At 43.2% G+C, this 17,010-nt stretch overlaps 2 protein-coding genes across 3 annotated transcripts in view; one reads left to right on the top strand and one right to left on the bottom strand.

Annotated features, from left to right (window-relative positions):
* The window catches only part of ccdc71 (coiled-coil domain containing 71), a 156,024-nt gene that overhangs the window by 72,860 nt on the left and 66,154 nt on the right, over window positions 1-17,010 (top strand). The gene's annotated exons all lie outside the window — the stretch shown is intronic.
* LOC132874071 (E3 SUMO-protein ligase ZBED1-like) lies at window positions 1,872-2,958 on the bottom strand. Its single transcript, XM_060909959.1, has 3 exons — window positions 2,933-2,958; window positions 2,662-2,779; window positions 1,872-2,380 (listed from the first exon to the last, which is right to left on the bottom strand). Exon 3 carries the CDS (start codon window positions 2,349-2,351, stop codon window positions 1,980-1,982), a length of 372 nt encoding a protein of 123 aa, XP_060765942.1. The 5' UTR covers window positions 2,352-2,380; window positions 2,662-2,779; window positions 2,933-2,958; the 3' UTR covers window positions 1,872-1,979.

Here is a 17,010-nt window from a genome sequence, read left to right as displayed (position 1 = left end):
CGGTATGGCTGTGTCAGGGACGTTGTTCTGCAGCCATGTTTCTGTGAAGATAAGCACACAGCAGGTCCTTGTTTTAGACTGGGTGGTCAGTTGGAGCCTAAGGTGCTCCATTTTTATTGTCAAGCGAGTGCATCCTAGCCAGTAGTACTGATGGGAGAGCTGGGCGGCTAGGGTTAGCCTAGCCAGTGGACACCCGTTTGTCTGCCTCGCTTCCGGCTCCTCTCATACTGTTTGGGGTACCTCCTTACATGGATAGCTGAATCATGCGACACCACATTGTGCCTTTGTCCATGTAATAGTTCTAGGCCATGTGGCGAATCACTCTTTTGGTGATTTATGGTATTATAAAGTTGCTCTTTGAGCCCAAAACCATAAGGGTTTTATGGCTGTAATAATGAGGGAGACTGACTAAATTCCAGTCTTGATTACAGTGTATGACAGACATTGACACAAAAATTAGTACTATTAGCTGGAGCCATAGAAGCCGCTGCGTCCATGCATGCCGCCATCTTGCTTCCTACCAGTTTTGTACACTGTTTTGGAGTGATTTTTACCCATTGTTTTTGTAAGATTGGTTCCAGATTCTTCAGGTTGGTTGGATGTTTTGTTACCTCTGCCAAGGAGGTTAAGTTTTTGGTGCAGGGTTTTTATTTTTTATTTTTTTTTGTCTTGTCTTTTTGACTCCTAAGCAGGATTGTGCAAAACCTACACACCTGATTTCCATGAAACTTGGTTGAAGGGGTGTAGCATGAGCCAAGGAAGACCCCATTACATTTTGGAGTGGATCCAAGTCATAGGATCGATCCATAAATTTTTCACTTTTGCTAACTTTGCAAAATATGGCATTTGCCTTACATCTTACAATCCCAATACAGTACAGATTGGTGCTCTGTTAGATCAAAAAAGCTCTGAGACTGTTCCTGTTGTGAGCACCTGAAGCACAGCACACTAATGTGCATCCTGCAGGCGCGAGTGCTAAAGCCTGGGCTACACCAGCTGCGTCACGTGCGTGATTGTCACGGAACCTCTTGATTTTCATTTCAGCACGCACGTTAACAGGCTAGGGCAGCCACACAGCCTGTATGAGATGTACATCTCGGTCATGGGTGGCAGCACCCCACTCACTGCAGTCGTCATGGTCCCTATTTTCTTGTGTGAGGTAAATGGTTCTCTACAAAAATAGATGGTGAAAAGATGTGTTGGTAGTAGGATTGCACATCTCTCTGTGATAAACGATTTGATATGCATCTAGATACACAGGTTACGATTCGATTCAAAAACGATATCCTTTTATTACAGACCGATTCGATACGAATCAATTCCATACAGTGTAAGAATGATACGATTTGATTCTATGGTTAATATTTGTTTTAGATATTTTATATAATAAAGAAACCAAGTCTATGAAAGTGACTACAATAGTTTCTTTTCAAATATGTAAAAGACTGGCACAAAAAAACCAGAACAACAAAATCACGTCAATGTATTTATTTTTAGATATGGACCAAAAAAAAAAAGTCTGGCTGAATCGTTGGATGGGAACTCCAGAGGTAAAAGTAGCACAAAATAGTAACAACAAAGGTACAATATTTCAGCCTGAGCATAGTATCTTTGAACACTAGGTAACAAAGGTACAATATTTCAACCTGAGCATAGTGTCTTGTATCTTTGTCACGTAGTGTTCAAGACACTATGCTCAGGCTGAAACATTGTACCTTTCTTACCTAGTGTTCAGTATTTCAGCCTGAGCATAGTGTTTTGAACACTAGAGGTAGGTAACAAAGGTGCAACATTTCAATGTAAACAAGTTACACACCTATAAACAAACATCTCAAAATGTGGCAACAATGCACTCAGTGACAAGTGCTTTGCGTAAAAAAAAAATAGAGAAAATAAATACATATGTATAAAATAAATCAAACTACTGTGTGTGAGATGCCATTTCCCAGGTCAAAAAGCAGCAAAGTAGTTCACTTACACTATGCCTGTGCATTTTCATCATCACTGTCCTCTGTTTTGTTGGAGGGCAGATTTTTTTTTTTAAGGAAAATCAACTGATCCACATGCTCATGTTTGAGCAGACTATATTTTGTGGAAACAATGTCTCCCGCAGTACTGAACACCCGTTCAGATGCCACACTGGTGGCCGGGATGCAGAGGTATCTTTTAGCGAGAGATGACAGCAGTGGCAAGTCCTGCTGCTCTTTCCACCACTGTAGTGTTTTTTTTTGCAGGAGCAACGGATCATGCTCTCTGTACCTCTTGACTTCTTCACTGGCTTTGTCTCTTACAGATGTAGCTGCCATCCTCACTTCAAAGTCTTTTCCCAACAGCTGGTCCAACGCTGACATTTTCTTCTTTTTGACAGGAGGGTCATCATCTGAAATAGAAAACAATTACCATATATTACTGGCTTTGTTTGCCACACCTCAGTGGTGCTTTTTTTGTACCTGACTTTACCATTTCATCTATCTTCATCTGATGGTCAGAATGAATTACACTCTTGTACAAGTTGTATTATCATTATTAAACTATTTTTCTTTGCATGCCGATTCTCTCATTATATTGAATGTGGTGTTGTATGCTAATATTTTATAGCTGCAGCATGAGTTTAAGCCAGTGTCAACTCTTTCTTGATTACAAGTTATAAAATACACAAACCTTCTGGCGTATCTTGGTTCTGGGGTGCATCACTGCTGATGTCCAGATCTCCAAGGGCAGGTTCAGTCTGACATGGATTTCTCTGCAGTGGGTCTCTCTGGACTGGATCCCCTGTTGTCTAGAAATAAAATATAAACAATCAAACAGAATATACACATAAATATACACAATCAAACAGACAGTAGCAGCAGTCAGAATAAATCTAATGACAGTAGACTAAAGAATGCATATGTATTTTGTGTTGAGTAAATGGATGTGTTGGGGGATTTACCTTGTTATGCAGGGATGTAGCTTCTGCTGTTTATGCTTGTGAACGTCTGCTCAGCATCATGGTCCGTCAGGAAGGGCAGAGATTTGAAGCGGGGGTCCACAGCTGTTGCAGTGTAGAAGAGATCATCCAGGCCGGTGTAGCGCTTCTCCAAGTCATTTCTGAATGCTTGTTTCATCTCTCTGGTTACCACCGAGTCTTCATCTGATGGTTCAAAGTTCTTTTTAAGTTTAGCTCTGACAGGGGGAAATCATTGAGAGTGTGGGCCGCTCGTCTTCACACATGCTGGTGGTCACAAGTTTGACCGGCACAATCAGCTTGACAGTGTCTTCAATATCACAAAAGTCTTTGTCTTTAAGAGTGTTAATCTCTTCTCCTCTTCTGAGATCCCTGGACATAAGTGCAGCAGAAATGGCAGGCTGTTGTTCCAGTACATGTTCCAGCATATTCTGGGTACTGTTCCACCGGGTGGACACGTCTTGGATGAGTTTGTGGACAGGCAAGGCCAGTTGTTTCTGTTTGTCTTGTAGAATTTCTGCTGCCCTGACACTGCAGTGAAAAAAGCCAACCACTCTCCTCACCCTCCCCAGCAACCTTGCTACTGTGTCCACTTTGAAGGCTTTCTGTGTGGCCAGATTTATTGTGTGTGCAAAGCACATGAGGTGAGGGCTCATCTCTGCTTCTACACCAGCTAAAATCATGTTTGTGGCATTGTCAGTTACCAGGGCTGGCTCTTTATCAAGAAGGTTCCAGTCAGCACAGGCCTGCTTCAGCAGAGCACCTACATTCTTCCCAGTGTGGGATCCTTTGAATGCCCTGGTCTGTAAGACATGAACATTTAATTTCCAATCCGGAGCGATGTGGTGGGCTGTGATGGTCACATAAGACTCTGTCGCACATGATGTCCAAGCATCTGTTGTTATTGCCACTCGCTCTGCATTTGCCAGTTCTTTTTCAACTTGGCTCTTAACTTGGGCATACAACGCTGGAATGCACGTGTTGGTCATATGATTTTGGGACGGTGTCTTATACCTGGGTTCTAACGTATGAATCAAGTCCTGAAATCCTTCCCACTCAACTATGTTGTAAGCAGGGCTTTGAACCGGAATTTTTTTCCTATTGGTTCGTTCCGAACAGAAACGGAATTTTAACGTTTCTGGTTTTGGGTTCCACCATTAAATAGACGTTCCCGAACCGGTTAGAACAAAAAAATTTCGTTCCCGGAACGGTTAATTACGTTCCCTGTCAGCTGTTTAACAAATGGCTATAAAATTATGTCTCTATCTCATCCAGCTTAAGCCAAATGTAGGCTAATTCTATTACAACCTTCATTAAATAAGACAAGAAATAATTCAAAACAATTATTTCAAATGTTGGCGATTTGGATTCTCAGTATGTCTTCCCATCTACACAAACAGAAAAAGTGCCAAAAATGAAAGATAATTCGTTTAGTGTGTTACCAAAGGCTAGTCAGGCCCTATAGAGGGCTACCGCATGACATCACCGCGCCGTGAGATTTTGTTAGGCGCCATATTGGAAGTACACATCTATGCATACATGCATAACAAACTACAGCTGAAATGTAGCCAGGGCCGGTTCTGCCCTAATCTGGACCCGGGTGCAACATCGCACAACCCCCCCCCCCCCCCCCCCCCCCCCCCCAAAAAAAAAAAAAAAACAGTCTAAATCAGGACAACCATCACATAACTATAAACATTTTATATCAACTATTTTAACTAAATGGGCTATAATAAATAAGCCTGCAGGCAGCCACGGCGGGCTGCCTCAGAAAAGTAACCATTTGTCCTACCTTAAAACTCGTTTTGCATTTTCTGCCTCCTTTTTTGTATTTTCGACCCTCCGTTTATTTTCTTTCCTTTTCTGAAAACCCGATTTGTGTCCAGACATTTTGTTCTGCTACCAACGAACTAACTCGTCAGGTCTCGTCTCTCGAGCCCACGATGATTCTCATGGGAAGGGCAACAACTGATACATTTTTACAAACAGCCAATAAACAGCCAATAGGGAGGTTGCATCGTTCAGGCTCTTCTTTGCTCAGACACTCAGTAATTCACTTATTATCACATGGAGACGTGATAGCAGTCCACCTTCCCGCTCTCTCCATTCAGTCAGCGAACGTCACACAGGAAGTGAACCCCAGCGGGTCATAGAAACTTGCGCAGGAGAAGAATGACTATTTGTAGGCTACAGAAACTTTGAGGAACGAAATAAAAACCGGTATTAACCGGTTACCATTATTTTTAATAAGCGTTTCTGTTCCGGAACATAAAAAATAATAGTTTCTGGTTTCGTTTCTGTTCCATGTGAAATAGAAAAAGTTCCCGGTTTTCGTTCCTTGAACCGGTTCAAAGCCCTGGTTGTAAGGACATAATCCCTTGGCAGTGAAACACATTATTGATGCCGTGATTTCCTTAGCACATGCTGAATTGTGACCAAGTTGCCCGAATAAGTTAGAAATGGTGTTCCCTGCTCTTGGCTGTGTGCTACTGCTTGCTGCACGCTCCTGCTCGTTGGTACGGGGTTTGAACTCACCGTACTCTTGACCGTGTTTCCTCCTTGCATGCTGGTCGAGATTTGTAGTGCTGCCAGTGTATGTCAACGATGCTCTGCACAGTTCACAAATAGCATGGCTTCTGTCGAGCTTCCCTTCCTTCTTATAAAACCCCAAAACGGTCCACACCTTGGATTTTTGTTTCCCTGATGCGTTGAAAATATTTCTCGGCGCATTATCACCTTCGGTCAGGCTGACTCTTTCGTTCTCCACCTACTCCATTTTCCGTGTCATCCCTTGTTTATCACTCATGCTAATACCAGCTAGGCAGCTACGGCGTTTCGCGGGCAGCTTCAGCTCTCATGTTGTTTTAGAGACGTGGTGCGTGTGTAATGCCGCCAACCGATTCAAACTCTCACGATACCCGATCCATGACTCTATAATCGATTCATCTAGGAATTCATTGATGATTCGTATCGATTGAGGAGGCTGCTACTGATGTAGCCGTATCTCTCACTTGTTGAACTGAATATCCGGTCGCATCAGTTTATCGTTCACAACCCTAGTTGGTAGTCATACTGACGACATATCAGGTGAGTAGCACAATCACCCCCTCCATTTACAGGACACAGGTCAAAAATATCAATGTCTTAAATTCTAGAGTCTTTATAGATAAATGGGTGTTTTTATGTCTTGCACACATCATTCAAAAAATTATTTACATAATTTAAGGGATTTTTCACAATTTTCTACTTTTACTCATAATGCAGTGTGGGCATGGCAAAATCCCAAATTAGCAGTAATGCAGGGCAAAGTCATGAAAATATTAACAAAATTAAAGAATAAAGTTCAAATAGTGTTCCTGTAATTTGTAGTGATGCAGTTATTTCCTCATTTTCCTCCAACAGTAGCTTAAATATGGGCTTTCTGCCGCTCTGCTTCACTATAATTTCTCCACAGATGTGATGCACAGTGGCAGCATACACAACAGCAGTTCGGTGAACAATTGTGAATGCCATGTATGTTTTCTCTAAGGTAAAAGTTGCCTTTTAGCACTTCCTGGCCCTTCAGAGCAATACACTAATGATCATCAGTAAAATCAGTAATGTTTCTCCATCTGACATGACCTTTAAAGGGATAGTTCGGGATTTTTGACATGAATCTGTATGGCATCCCCATCAATAGTGTCGTGCAAACACATTGACTTGCCCCTGACAGCATCCTGTGAGTCCAGTTCTTGTCCAGTTTTGGTCGAGACGAAAGTAGTCCGGCAAGTTTGTTGGGGTCACGAAAGTAAAACGTTTTTTGTCTCAAAACAGTATGTGTTCAAAAGAGTGATATATTTGCATCACAAAACCGTTGTCAAATAAAAAGTCAGACCTCGAAATCGCTTGGCACTATTTTCTCTCCCTTCTTATCACTGCGCGCTGCCGCCAGGTGACAGCCACGGCTGTTTCATTCATTGTTTACTAGTGATGGGAATTTCGGCTCTTTTGGCTCTTCTTACTATAAGGAGCCGGCTCTTTCGGAAGATTTTTTATAATTATTTCTCATGACTTGTACATTTAGCGCTGTCGGCTCACAGCAAGAAGGTCCTGGGTTCGAGCCCCGGGGCCGGCGAGGGCCTTTCTGTGTGGAGTTTGCATGTTCTCCCCGTGTCCGCGTGGGTTTCCTCCGGGTGCTCCGGTTTCCCCCACAGTCCAAAGACATGCAGGTTAGGTTAACTGGTGACTCTAAATTGACCGTAGGTGTGAATGTGAGTGTGAATGGTTGTCTGTGTCTGTGTCAGCCCTGTGATGACCTGGCGACTTGTCCAGGGTGTACCCCGCCTTTTGCCCGTAGTCAGCTGGGATGGGCTCCAGCTTGCCTGCGACCCTGTAGAAGGATAAAGCGGCTAGAGATAATGAGATGAGACTTGTACATTCACATCGAGTACACATATCAATGCAAATTAACACGAAGGGATTTACTAGACCAATTTATATCTGGAACTATTTTCAGCCACAGCACAGGCAAAGCACCGCTGCAGGCGCAAAGACACCGCGCAGCGCCTGAAAACGGGTTTTCAGGCGCTGCGCACCCGTTTTCAGGCGCTGCGTGGTGTCTTTGCGCCTGCAGCGGTGCTTTGCCTGTGCTGTGGCTGAAAATAATTCCAGATATAAATTGGTCTAGTAAATCCCTTCGTGTTAATTTGCATTGATATGTGTACTCGATGTGAATGTACAAGTCATGAGAAATAATTATAAAAAATCTTCCGAAAGAACCGGCTCCTTATAGTAAAAAGAGCCGAAATTCCCATCACTAGTAAACAATGAATGAAACAGCCATGGCTGTCACCTGGCGGCAGCACGCAGTGATAAGAAGGGAGAGAAAATAGTGCCAAGCGATTTTGAGGTCTGACTTTTTATTTGACAACGGTTTTGTGATGCAAATATATCACTCTTTTGAACACATACTGTTTTGAGACGAAAAACGTTTTACTTTCGTGACCCCAACAAACTTGCCGGACTACTTTCGTCTCGACCAAAACTGGACAAGAACTGGACTCACAGGATGCTGTCAGGGGTAAGTCAGTGTGTTTGCACGACACTATTGATGGGGATGCCATACAGATTCATGTCAAAAATCCCGAACTGTCCCTTTAACAGATAAAAATCATACACTGGGTCATCTTCAGCAACAATGGACACAGTACTACCCTTTGCTGCTAGGTCTGTTAAATGGACTGCAGCATCATGGTGAAGTATAGGCCCTTCTGTAGCTTGCTTGGTAGTTGCCACTGAACCTTCTCTGGAAATGGAGAATTCCTTCCAGCCGTCCATCCAATCCTTTGTTGATAGTTATCCTCATCCTCGACAATACAGCTTGCACAGTAGCAAGATCTGTGCCTTACTATGACCTCTTGTTGGGTTAGGGACTTGACACAGTGTCACTTTCTTATGCCCTTAACATCTTGTGAATTTTCTGCTAGCTCTGTCTTAAAATTGCTCCTTCTCTGATAAATGGCACATAAAGACACGTCGCTTCAGCTGTACAGGTTTGGTTCTAGCAAGGAAGGTTGAAGCAGCAGGCTGCGTGAAGCTTACCACTAAATACTAATACATGCTTTTGGCACTGTTGATGGTGGCAGTTCTGCTGAGTCCTGCTTTGCTGACCTTTTGCTTAACATGTGACCCAGCTGCATCCTGCTCTCCCTTTGCATGTGAGGTTTCAAAGTAATTCTGTTGGACATGGTAACTAAAATCAGCAAGTGAGTAAGAAAGGTCACCAACACAATGCCTCAATATGTACTGAGCTGCACAGCTATCAGTAAACTCATGCATTTTCTTTCCTTGGATGCCAATATCTTCAGTCAAATATTTCTGGATAAGTTCCTGTACTTTGTGGACACTGTCCTGGTCTTGACCCTGGTCATCTGATACAACAAACAAATGTTCCTTGACCAGGTGTGGGTCCTCTTCTTCCGTACTCTTGTTCCCATCTATGGCCTCTTTCGCATGACTGAAGAATGGTGACCATGTAGTGAAGCTTAGTCTAAGTCAAACTACTCAGACTGGATTTCATCTTGTCTGCATGAATAACCTTTGGAGTAGTCATGCATGCAGACAGTATTGTCAAGTAGAAGGTTATTGAGCAGACTGTCAAGTTGGTCACATTTGCCATCAAGCCATAAAGGAATGACTTGGATATACAAAAAGAAGCTCCTTAAAATACTTGAAAAGCTCAGGTGGTGGTGTTTCCTTTGGCATAAGAACTATCCCCCCCCCCTTCCTGGCCATTTGAAAGGAATTTTCAATTTTTCTTGTTGACATGTACTCATAGTAGGACCAACAAACAGATCCTTCACTGGAAGGCTCTTCTGGCAAAAGCTCAAAACCATCAATTCCACATGAGTCACACTCCCTTTCCAGGCACTTGATGCTGTGAAATTTGCTTCTATCTGGTTTAGGGCAAAGGGTCTTTTCCTACAGCCTTGGTCAGTTTTTAGGATGGTTGCATGTTCACTGCTGGTATCGGTGGCAGAGAGTTTGAGGATGTCTTTATCTCCAGTTGGGCAACTGGCTGCATGAGTCCAGTAGTTAAAGTTGTGTTTTTTTTTTGGGGGGGGGGGAATCTTCTGAGAGTGTATCTCGGCGAACTTTTCTTTTTGTATACAGCCAGCTCGATGTGTCGCCTTCATGGATATTTTCTTAGATTTTTATGGCATTGCTTATACTCTTAAGGTTGACTAATTTCCCCAAGCTCTTTTTCACCTTGCACTTTTTAATATTGTCTTCAAAAGCAAGGGACTTAAACTTTGAAAGCAGTTGTTTTTTTCCTTGGAGCCAGTGCTTTACTTCCTTCAAACCCTCAGAGATATCGAATGCCAAGGCTTTTACTGTGGACACCTCTTTTTATTCTTCTGGATTCCTCACTACTCTGCAGTCGGCAAGTATTTTTATTGTTGTTGGACTACTGATAAGGTTTCCTAGAATTTCAGCTATTTTTTGTTGGGGATGAAGGGAGGGATTGCTTTACTTTATCAGTGGCATGTCTTTTTTTTTTTTTGATATATGGTTTTGGAAATATGCTGACTGCACTTTGATCTGAAGTCATACGTTTGTTCTGGATTTATTTTTTCTTGCGATGTTTGCGAACCCTTTCTTGTGTGTGTTCTCTTATTTTTGCTCGTTTTTTCCTTGGGCCTCTTGTCTTATGGTGTCTTTCTTTTCTTTGAGAAAAAAAAGCCCCTTTTGTTTTCTTGTCTTTAGATTGCTCCTCGTTGTTCTTGCTGGCTGTGCAGACATCTTTCATTTTCCTCCGTTTCTTTACCTTGACACTAGACCTGTCTCGAAGTGAATGTAGGCTGTAGGTGAGCACATGCTCATAGTGCCCTGTTTTCTTTAGTAGGACCCACACACACGTAAGAAAATTCGTATGGTAATTTTAAATCGAAACTTTTTAAGGCTTTGTAGAGTGTGATTTCATTAGCTTTTTCTTCTGATATGGTCTTCATTATGCATTATAAACATGATGGCGAAAAGTGTTTCCGCGTTTAAATTAAGATTTTGTACTTGACATGAGCTAAAAATAGCTAAAAACTTGTGAAATGGAAGATATAAACATGCCAAAGGCAGTCGTCATGAGCGAATACTTATCGGAACTGACTTCATGAAAAAAAAAATACAGGACAACTTTTATAGTGTTGTTGATTTCACTTAAGAAGCATTACAAACACTGTTTCTGAATTTTATTCTTTCGTCATTTGGTAAATTGATGTAACAGATCTGCTTCAAACTTGGAGTGTAAAAGCATTTGGTTATTGCCCAATCAAATGTATTTCGTGAAAATAATGCTCAACTAGAGAAAGGCAATTTATACTTGGTTCTTTCTTTAAACCGGGCAAGCATTACAAGCCCAAGAGTAAGGAAGTATGTCCTTTTTCTAATGACCTGCTATTTATACAATAATAAAATTTATTTAAAGGAGCTCATACTGTGTATTTATTAGGTTCCTAACTTTGGGGGGGGTGATGATAACTGTACGTATAACGTGTAGTGAGAAACAGGTTGTTTTTTTTTGGCGATTATTTGCCTCGCTCATTGTAACACATTACACTTGGTTTTTTACTTGTTTATTAAAATGATGAATTATTTTAAGAGATACCTATATTTTTTATTTTAAGATACCTATACTCATTTAAGAAAAATCAAAAGAATGCAATAAATATTACTCAAGATATATGGGTTAACAAGCATGTATGTTGCATAATTAGCCAAAATGGAGGTGTGATTGTGCTACTCATCACTAGCAACTGACACCTTTCACTATAGTTTCAGGCTACGTTTACATTAGACCGTATCTGTCTCGTTTTCTTCGCGGATGCACTGTCCGTTTACATTAAACCGCCTGGAAATGCCTGGAAACGGGAATCCGCCAGCGTCCACGTATTCAATCCAGATCGTGTCAGCTCCGGTGCTGTGTAAACATTCAAAATACGCGGATACACTGTGCTGAGCTCCAGCTGGCGTCTCATTGGACAACGTCACTGTGACATCCACCTTCCTGATTCGCTGGCGTTGGTCATGTGACGCGACTGCTGAAAAACGGCGCGGACTTCCGCCTTGTATCACCTTTCATTAAAGAGTATAAAAGTATGAAAATACTGCAAATACTGATGCAAATACTGCCCATTGTGTAGTTATGATTGTCTTTAGGCTTGCCATCCTTCCACTTGCAAGTAGTAAGTGATATGCACTGGGATCACACACACAGCGGCTCAGTCCCGAATCACTGCTTGTGCACTTCACTCGCGCGCTCTGTGAGCTGCGCAGGGCCGGAGTGCGCACCCTCCAGAGGGCACTCGCTGTTCAGGGCGGAGTGATTTGGAGCACAGGATGCCTGCGGAGCCGAGCATATCCGTGTATTGGTGTTGCTGTGTGCACGGCTAACGGTTTTAGTGTAAACGCGAATCGTTTTAAGAACATTAATCTGATGATCCGCTGATTCGACGTAATGTAAACGTAGCCTCAGTGTCTAGATTGTGTGGCCACTTTCACACCTGGTGTTAACGTGTATTGGGTGATCAGGACAGCTCCAAGTACACCTGGCATTTGCGTCTCCACTTGCATCTTGAGTGACCACTTGTGATCACTTCCATGGTCTATATGCAAATAAACGTACATCGTTTCCCTTTGCAAAGATTAAAAATGATGCATTTGATCAGCGTGAGTAAGTAAGGCACATCCTGTGGCTTTTAGCCAGTATTGTGTGCAGTTGTCTGGCAGACGAAAATATCAGTGGCTAAACTGTCAATGTAGGAAATGTGCCAAATCAATAAATAGCCTAATATTGTAATCTATAAAATTTGTTGCAACCGCCCCCCCCCAAAAAAAAGTAGTCAAGTCTGCTGTCAAGTTAACAGTATGTGTTAACTCCATAAAACAAAGGCTTAACTAGCCTTGCTTAGATGTCGACCACTAACAATTATCAAGGCCAACAATCACTGACTTTTTAAAAAGACCTTTATTTTGCATTGTTTTCAATGAGGTGTAGGGACAGCGGCCATGCCCATAACCATGATAACCCTTTCACAACCAGTTTGAAACACACCCATCTCTGTGCTCGACGCCATGTTGTATCTCTATCCCTTCCTCTGACTCCCTGTAACGGTATTGGATAGAGAGGATACTGGATACCAGGTACAGTGACGTCACGACTGCTTTAAATCAGCGAGGGAAACGGAAATTCACACTCTCTGGCCATGGTTGTCCTATCTGGTCATGGATGTCCTCTCTGGTGGACTCCACGCGTGAAAGAGAGGCCGATGCGTTTGGCGCTACAGAAGGACAGAGAACAAAGAACCAGCTATCGATACCGGACTTTAGCCAGAGTCCAATGTGCTTGACCTTCGTGGAGTTGTAATAATAATTGAACCGGTTATAGTTACTGCAGCCTACGCAGTACTTCAAAAAGGAAAGGGGCGACCGGATCCCTCTGCCCCCTTTTCTCCAGCGTCGATGAAATTATAAGCAAAACTCTTTCTAGCTCATCAGGCGCCCTAAGAGACGCAGAGGATCTCCAGCTGACTAGCTGCAGAAGGAGCAAAACCGTCTTCACTCCAGATCTGTGTTCCGCGCTATCTCGGATCAGAAGGCTCACTTCAGTACCGTCTTCTCACGGATAACAGAAGGCACTTCCAATCGCTAATAAGAGCGATCGCCCCGAGTAAGGGACAAAACAGTCTTCTTCCCGAATCTGAGAAGGCACACTTCCAATCGCTAATGAGTAAGGCTGGCATCTGGGCAAAGTTTGTTAGTTTTACTTGTAGCTAGTTAATATGAACAGTGTTGTTTGATTTCATGATTTTAAGTGTATGCATTTTGAGTCACATGAAAGTCAGTCTTGGACTGTGTGTTGTTGATTTACTTTGTTTGCTATCTGTTTAGCTAGATTGTGCATGCACTCTCTCTCGCTTTTTAACCGAGGCTATTTCAAACTCCAGATTCCTTTGTCTTAATTTTCGTGCACGCTGCTTGTAGGCGTGGCCTGGCACGGCTCGTGCATTTTACACACGCACACGTGATTTTTCCCTATCACATTTTAACATAAACTCACCCTATTACTTCTGGTCACCATTAGTGCCTCAATTATCCTACACACTACTGATTCTTATATGTATATATTGCATCATTTCTATTGAATTATTCCTTGGCTGCTATTGTTGCTATATCTGATCAGTATGTCAGCTATTTCAATAAGTGGTATCTTTGGAATAAACTGTGTCCTGTCTATTGTCACAATATTCACTGAAGTGCCAGCCTCTGCCAAGAAAAGAACTCTAATTGCCTTCATGCATTTTGTTAATGAATAAGACTGATTTGATTGATTTTAATAGTTTAGCTATAAACTATTAGATACACTAATGATTAATTTATGAGACTGATTTGATGAGACTGATTTGGTAAGCCCATTGCACCTACATATTTTGGTGCCTCGTGTGAGGACTGGTATTGTTGGCTTCAGTGATTTTTGTAGCAATAACAGAGAAATTTAGTGTTCAGCCATTCCAGGCCTCTACTCAGTAATAGGCTAGTCAAGTGGAATTGCCAAGGCTATACCAGAGTGTATTTTGGGCTAATTGCAGTGTAGTGATAGTGTTGTTTAACTAACAGTCATACCGTAAACACAGCTAGTAGGGAGTAAGTAACCGTACCACCAGTAGCCATTGGTAGAAAAACTTGCAGTTGCCGTAGTTAGTTGGCATGTTTCGAGAGCGAGCAGTAGTAAACAAAATCCCACAGGTTAGGAGCACCCGTGCGTTTTCTTATTGTCACTGTCTAAGCACAGCCTGTACCGTCGTCACCTCGTGGCCACGGCATTAGTTTATATTAAAAGAGGGTAGGCTGAGAAATGGTGCCCACGTCACTAGCTCATCAGATATAGGTCTGTTGGCAGAAATGGAGCCAGGAACTGGGAGAGGGGCCGAGTCGGTCACAGACTTTGAAGATTTCCTGGTCGGTTGCCAAATGCCCTTCCTTTCCAAACCAAAGCGCCAGGTCGCTGTCCCCTCCCACAAACACAGTGGAATGGAACCATGCCCACCGGCACTTGAGGAGCCCCCAAGGCTCCCGACCATTAAAAGGGAGAAAAATAAGTATTATTCGGTGGTAAACTCCACCTATGAACTCATTCTCTTCCTCCTCCTCTTCTGATGAGTACCATGTGAGGTATTCCCCCCCCCCCCATATCAGACTCAAGTAGCTCAGAGAGCGAATCTTCCTATAGGTCCAGGAGGACCCAAAGGAACTGTTCCTCTGGCCTCCGTATATGCCAGCTTGACTCCCTTGCCCAAGACATCGAGTGATTTGACCCCGACAGCCACAATTCCAATATTGAAGATTACCTCAGGGAAGTGAAACAGTGCCTTGCTGACCTGCCCCAGGCCACACGAAGGGAGAAATTGAAGCTTATCTGGAAGACAACCAGTAGAAGCATTCTTGCGTTCATCGCAACCCAGCCGACCTGCATCCTCGCCAGGTACTCCAAACTCTGCAAGGCTCTGCACGAAGAATACTCGACTTACACAGATGAGACGTTGGCGACCATCAGCGCCATCCAAGTTAAGCACAAATGAGCAGAACCCTACGAGAGTACTACTGGCGATTCAGGAATGCCTACTTCCAGGACAGAAATACACCAGGCCTGGAAGAAGACAGAGGCTTCAGGTCCTTGTTTCTGCACAATCTTCACCCATGCGTGTGCACTCGCATTATGCTAGCGTGCCGACAACGTGAGAAAGCAATGCGGGAAATCAGACAGATGGCCCAGGTGGCACGGGAGACAGTTGTGCGCCCAACTGACAAACCGGATGAGGACTTAAGGGTGCTAAACATACAATCTCAGGGTAACGCATTGTTGGAATTAGAAGGCTGCGAATTACTGTCAAAGGGGTCAACCTAAAAACCAACCACCCAAAACCGCTTCCCACAAAACCACCAGGAGCAGAGTAATTGACAGCAAGGTAGTTCCCTCAGTGAGCTGCAGAGAAATCATTTTGATAGGAGACCAAAGGATCAGTCCAGGTATAGCCCCCAGCACTGGTTCAAAAGCAAAGAGGACCGGCTTAGGGCAGAAATGGAAACCTCGGAGGAGCTCGTGGCTGACATCAAGAAGCAGCTTGCTACATCATATGATGCCTCCACAGCCCAAAGGGGGGTGGATAGCTTGTAGCAGCCTCACTCCACCTTTTCCTTTTTCCCGTTGCATGCGTCACGAATCCCATAGGCATGCACTACCATTATGTATTCACCCAGAGATCTAACGAAACATTTGTCCAACAGGACCAGCTGTAGGGCCTAGGCAGAACCCTGCAGGGAACCATTCTCACAGTCAACATGCATGCAGTGTTAATAAATAACACCCTGCATGCTTTAGACACATTGTCAGGAATTGTACAGTCTGGCATATAGTCTTGGTAGTGCTATTTCCATATTTGTTAACCTGTTGGAACTAGGGTAGAAAGAGTAGGTAATCAGTGGATAGTTAACACCCCAAACACTGAAATCCTGATGTCTTACGCCCGGCATGACAGTCACTAGGAAAATTCCCAACCAGACGGTGTTCCTCAATGTCCTACAGGGAGCTACCATTCATATAGATGACATTGCGTTACACCACCTCAACTCTGATTGATAGATATGAGACCGAAACTGAAATGATAGATGCATTCCAAGGTCATGACCTGAACACTGATGACACCCTTCAACAGCAGCTCCTGGCTGAAGGGACTAAAATGGTAAAGTTCAATCTGGAACCGGCTGGACTAAAAACCATATTCTCTAACCAATTAGTCACAGTCATCTAATCTAAAACATCCTGTCAGTCTGGTTGTCCTGGGACGACGACTCAGTGGCTGGGTCATCATGGCAGGAATTGCATACATGCTATACAAATGTACAAACACTACAACCAAACTTGACTCCCTAGTCAAGGTACCCGACAGCTGGAAGCGCTGCAGTGTCTGGTAGACCCCCTCATCGCCGACCACCACTAACCTTCCCAAAGAATATGCTTGCTAACCCCTATAACTAACACGTCTTTGTTTCTCTTTCCAGATATACTTGAAATATGTTGAATGTGTTTTGAAAATGTATTTTAAATGTAACTTTTTAGAGTGTAGACTACCTCATAGTTACTTAGTGTTGCTTAGCTACACGAGTAGTAGACATTATATCTGCCCGGATGCCAAAGCCTGTATAAACTGCTAATGTTTCAGGACTAACAGAGCGTAAGTGGACTACAGACATGGACTACACAATCTTCTGTTGTTCTCAAGGACTATGGAAGAACCCCAGTCTTGAGACCAAAAGGGGGGATGTAGGGACAGCGGCCATGCCCGTAACCATGGTAACCCTTTCACAACCAGTTTGAAACACACCCATCTCTTTACTCGACGCCATGTTGTATCTCCGCCCCTTCCTCTGACTCCCTGTAATGGTATTGGATACAGAGGATACCGGATACCAGGTACAATGACGTCACGACTGCTTTAAATTAGCAAGGGAAATGGAAATTCACACTCTCTGGC

This window comes from Neoarius graeffei, chromosome 26, assembly GCF_027579695.1.
Source record: "Neoarius graeffei isolate fNeoGra1 chromosome 26, fNeoGra1.pri, whole genome shotgun sequence".
Taxonomy (NCBI): domain Eukaryota; kingdom Metazoa; phylum Chordata; class Actinopteri; order Siluriformes; family Ariidae; genus Neoarius; species Neoarius graeffei.
This window is presented reverse-complemented; position numbering and strand designations above follow the sequence as displayed.